The sequence below is a fragment of the Lagopus leucura genome, unplaced genomic scaffold (assembly GCF_019238085.1).
Source record: "Lagopus leucura isolate 7727_CA_CO unplaced genomic scaffold, USGS_WTPT01 57535-0_obj-0_obj, whole genome shotgun sequence".
Lineage (NCBI taxonomy): Eukaryota > Metazoa > Chordata > Aves > Galliformes > Phasianidae > Lagopus > Lagopus leucura.
This window is the reverse complement of record NW_024967729.1, coordinates 1-5442: the sequence shown is the minus strand read 5'-3', so window position 1 is coordinate 5442 and position 5442 is coordinate 1. Positions and strand designations below refer to the sequence as shown.

Here is a 5442-nt window from a genome sequence, read left to right as displayed (position 1 = left end):
AAAAACCAGCAGGACGCATGTTGGCCTCAACAGGCTGCTGCTCCTTCTCAACGTGTGCCTTTACCCCCTCAGTCACAGCCTTCCTGGGGCACAAACGTCAGCATCTGTGTGTGCTGAGATCGCCTATGCAGGATGGGTCCCCGTGTGTCTCCCCAGCAGAGGAAAGGGAGTGGGTGTGTGGTGGTGGGGGGGCACCGCATGTCCTGACAGGGCACTGATGACACAGGGAGAAAAGGGAAAGCCCAAGGTGGTGTGAGTTGATGGGGTCACAAGTGACAGCACACAGACCAGAGAACTGGAAAGAAGCAGAAGATAGAAGATTAGAAAGAAAGTAATCAAATCATGCACTTAAAGAAAATACACGTTAGTGAGGCAATCCTCCCCGCACAGCACGTGTGGGGCTGCACGGGGAAACAAGACGCGAGCCTTGGCTGCCACCATGTCACCACTCTGCAGCAGTGATAGGAGATGGCTCACATCAGTGAGAGCTGTGGCGGTAGGGACAGTCTGTCCTTGGACTGGAGGAGCTCACTGTGCTGATGATCCCTGCCACTGTCAATAAGTCAGGCCTTAACACCACCCAAGGAACAGCCAGACGCTTCTTGGAGAGGAAAAATACACCTTGCTGTCAGAAGCAAAATGAAGCTGAGAAGCTGCTCTGCAGAACTCGTAAACTGAATGCTGAATCTGACAGAAGCTGCACTGGGCATGCTAATATTCAGGCTTATGAAAGATCAAACCTGACAGACCCTGCCCCATCAGGGAAAGACACACAGGAATGGTAGGCATGAGGGAGAGAACATCCTGGTGTTCTGCTTGGAAAGGGACGGCAGATCAATCCCCACCACTTCTCAAAGCACAGTGATGTTGAACTTCAGGTGGGGAAGCACAGCAGCCAACTTCTCTTCTGTTGGACCAAATGCAACAGTGGAGGTTGGCGTGGTCGTTTTTTAGTTTGTTTTTTTAAGACACCAAACGTGAGTAGCAACTCTACAGAGTATGCCTTCTCCAAATGTGTCTGTGGTACTTAAACAGCATCCTGTTCATGTGCAGTATTTCATGTATTTAACACCCCCAGCCTTCCTGTGAGACAGACTCGCTATTACAGTCCTCTCGCAGTGCAGAGACTCAGAGATCTGACCAAGTTCATAAGGAACCACGTGCCAGAGCCAGAATCTGGGATCAGTCCCAGCCCAACCTCTCCCAATAGTCTGTAAGCACACATTCGTTGCCCAGAGATGTGGTGGATGCCCCATCCCTGGGGACTTTCAAGGAGAGGCTGGATCAGGCCCTGGGCATCCTGATGTAACTGTGCACGTTCCTGTTCACTGCAGGGGAGTTGGACCAGATGGCCTTTAAAGGTCCCTTTCAACTCTCAGGATTCCATGATTTAGGACTCTTTAATTGGTTCTGTGACACCCATCCAGCTTCTGGTCTTGTAATCAAAGGCCAGTGCCTCTATTACGACAAGTATTGCTGTCAAACACTCTTCCTTACACACGTACTGTTTTTGGCAAAGGGTTATTCCTGGATTCATGTGAAAACACAGGACTTTCATTTGCAAATGATGCCTCCTGAAAAGCTGTGACACAGAAACCACAGGAATAACATCAACTGGAGCAGGAGTGTGATGCCATAGACTGCAGAACATTCAGCAAGTCAGAGAAGCAGACAGAATCTCACCGTGTCTGAGCCAACAGCCCATAGAGGAAACAATTCTGTCACAGCACACTGTGGTCACTGTATGTAGGCAACCCCATTTCTGGGGTGCAGGCAAAGGAGAGATTGCTGAGTGCAAATTCCCCCAGGTTGGAAGGGACCTCTGGAGGTCACCTAAAACCACTCCAAGCAGCGCCAGCTTCAAAGGTGCAGCAAGGATGCTACGAGATAACAGAAATCACTCTTCCAAATGAAGGTTTACTCTAACTGGCAAGCTTTTCAGTGAGCTGATCAGCCTTCTGACACTGCAGAGCACTGCACTGGAATTAAGGTAGTGCTTCATAGAAAAAAACAACAGCTGAGAAAGACCAGGTAAAGGGATCATCCACAGCAATGGAGCTGGAGCATGCCAAGGAAGTGTTCTTCTAAAGGGGAAGAGCCTCAGTAACTGCAGACGTTAGCTCAGCACAGCTCTAAATAAGCATAATCAAAGCCACAAGCAGATCTGTCCTATGATGAAGTGAGAATGGAAAGCTGAGCCCTCTGCAAAGCTCCAGGTGAGCCGTCATCACTGTGAACTCCACCCAAAGACTTCTTCATCCCCAGAGCCTCTCCAGAGGGACGTGGCACCATTAGGATCCACACCTCACCTCAAACATGAAGGTTTTAGGTTGTATCACCTCACACCAATCCCTCCAGCATCCAACTGAGCAGTCTGGCAAAGGCGAGTCATTAGCTTTGCTGTTCTTCTAAAGCCTCCCATTCAACCTCCCCAGAAAGAGCATTTCAGATTGAAAGCTCTCTTTCTTTCAAGACAGATGCTGACTCACTCTGTCGTAGCTCACAATACAACCTGTATGGATAAAAATTCCCTCATCTTGCTCATTTTTTAACTTCAGCAAACCTAGCAGCCTAGCAACACTGACTCTATGAAACGTTCTTGCTGTTTTTCGTTTTGGATACGTCAGCCTGCAGCTTGGAGAGATGTGATCTTTCTCGTGTTACAAAAGAGATGGGGAATGGTGTGCTGCAAGGCAAGAGATGCATTCGCTGTCACACACAGACATAAGAATTGTTGGGTTTTTTAAGTAAAACTCCCCTATCTTCAGGTCTGTGCAGACACAGTTGGAATACGGGACTTCTCACTCACATAGCTGGTCAGAAGCAGATGAGTTGAGCCAAGCAGCGGATGCTCTGCACTGTCTGAACGGAAGAAATGTGCAACTACAACCTCTGCAAACATATGGCATAAGGGAAGTTTTTCTGTTCCCCATCTGAACACCCCGGATTCTTCCCTGAACTGGCCTAGAAAAGAAAACGATGAAGCTCCTTCTGTCTCACCGTGCTGCCCTCCACATCGCTCGCTTCTCTGCCTCCAGAGCACGACGTTCTGCTGGAGAAAGTTCCTTCTCTTGGCTGCTCAGGAGCTCAGGACTCTGCATTCGCAACCTCTCCTGGTGCCGCCGCTCTGCTTTGGCTGTGCGCACGGGGGCCAACGCATCCCCTGCTGCAAGACTGAATGGACTCAACCTGGGCAGAGAGAGAAGCAGTGAGAAACAGGCAGCCCTCATCCGCTTCAATACTGCCTGCTCTTCTCAAGGTGATGGTAAGGTGATGACCAACACCCTCAGACGCTGTTCTGCACCACCCCCAAATCCAAGGACACCATTTTGAAGGACAGAAGAATAACACAAACACAGAGGTAAGTTTCTGCTAAGGTTTGTTTTTTTTTTTTTCCCAATTACAGTTTCATCTTCTCCACACTCCGTATTTGCTAAAAAAGTAGGAGTCCCTTGTTCCATCAGCTGGCAGTTTCAAGGCAAAGCACATTGCTCATCCCCTTACCCAGACATGGAGTTCGTTCTCTGTTCAGGCTTCATTCCTTCTTCCAGTGAATTCCTCTGTGAGCTGTTGTTCTCATTCACCTCTGAGGTCCTAAACCAGACGAGCACATCAGCCAGCAGTGCCACAGGCTGGTTCAGAATAGATGCACACCCCAGAACACAACACAGACCAGTTCGAAGACACAACCTAGAATGTTTTTGCTCAACATCTTTTTTTCTCCATTACTGCAAGCATTTCCTTGTTGATTTCATAATACTTTATGCTCTCCAGCTCCCTTTACATGCTTTACAGCCTGGCTGCTCCCAGCCTTTTGCTTTGCTGATGCTGGATATGCATGAACGTTAACAAAGGCTGATCCTCCTGAGCTGTAAATGAATGCATGTTTGGGGTAGGGCCAAATCCTGACTCACCTCAGAGTAGTGATTCTCTACACAGACATTCTACATGCAACTGCTTGACAAACTGAAGTCGTGTGCTCAATGACCAAACCACTGCACATCGCATCAGCTGACAGCAAGCCAAACAACCCTGCTTTCCACAGATGAAGGTGTCCCCAGCCACTGTGCCTTAGCTGGCAGTCAGAAAGCTCATGAATTTGAGCTTTCCTTTTTACTACTCAGGTTTACTTTGCTTAAATTCCAGTCTCAGCATGAAAAAATATTCCAAAATGCACAAATTCAGCCTATTCTACTGCATCTCCTTTGTCCAAGCAGAAATAATAAGTAACTGGAAGTCTTCTATCTGCAGCTGTCCCTGCACAGATAAGAACTGGGAGCTGAAAGCTGGACTCATCCTCAGAGCTTTCCATTGCTACATTCGCCGTAGGCTGAGCAAAGTAACCTGATGGAATCAGCCTTGCTGTTCCATAAATTCCCACATTTCAGTATGAAAAGAAGAAGGGATAAGCAGGGCTTCCCATCGAGCCTAACAGTTGGTCTGCACTCATTTGCTGCCCTTCCTCAGAGCTGCCCACTGACGGGCCAAGGTCAGCACAGAAGGTGGGAGGTCTCTGTGCATTCATTGTGTAAGCACATCATCCATAGAAACTGGCCAGAAATCATTGAGAGAAACGAGACTGAAAACAACAGCATGAATGTTTTCAGTGTCTCAGCCTGACAAAAGAAGTACCAAAGGCTGAGCAGAATCAGGTAAGTCCAAAGGTGGATGCTGCAGTTTTATTCTAGTGCAGCCTTACTTTTATTTGAAGTTTTATGAGAAATGTTTTCTCATTCCCCAGCTCTGTGCTCAAGAATGAGAACAACACCAGAGCATTCTGGTGAACAAATTCAGGAAAAAAATACTACAAGAGCAAAGCTAGGCTGCTCCTGAGCTGGCTATCTCCAAAACTCAATGGCTTTATGCACCCGAGCACGGAGCTGAAGGAGGTGTTCTTCTGAAAAGAACACTTGGAAACAGGACTGCACATGGCACGCTTTTACATCCAAGAGAAAGTAATGTTCAGCTTTCTTCCCCGACAATCACTGATGCTGAGACACTGTGACACACAGGGGTGGCACTGAGATGCTGCTCCATAGTCTTACCGAGTTGCTGGAGCCTGGCTGCTCCTTCCATTCAGCCTCTCAATCTTGTACTCAACTCCTTCAATGATGACAGTGGACTGCATGCTCATCTCAGGCACTTGTTTTATCATCTCGTCCTCTTCCACTTCTTCCTCCAACAGAAGGCTACGTTTCTGCTGCAGTTTTCGAGCTGCCAAAACAAGACGGACTCGTCTTACACCACATTGAACTCCACTAAATCCCACAGGGATGCAGACTCTGGGCAGGACCTTGCACTCAACATCACTGCAACTTTGTGTTGCTTTAAGCCTACCCTCTTCTCGACAAGCATTTGTTTCTCCTCCACTCCTCCAATGCTTCAGGTGTAGAAGACCCTCCCCAGGGCTCGGTGCTGGGCCTGTCCTCTTCAATATCTTTA

General features: G+C 48.1%; 1 protein-coding gene across 1 annotated transcript; it reads right to left on the bottom strand.

Moving 5' to 3' along the window:
- Positions 1-1756: 1756 nt before the first annotated feature.
- LOC122193279 (protein scribble homolog) lies at positions 1757-5214 on the bottom strand (the record flags this gene model as incomplete). Its single annotated transcript, XM_042894025.1, has 3 exons — positions 1757-3189; positions 3505-3594; positions 5046-5214. Coding segments are annotated over 3 exons (452 nt in total), but the record flags the coding sequence as incomplete, so codon positions are not given.
- Between the last annotated feature and the right edge of the window lie 228 nt (positions 5215-5442).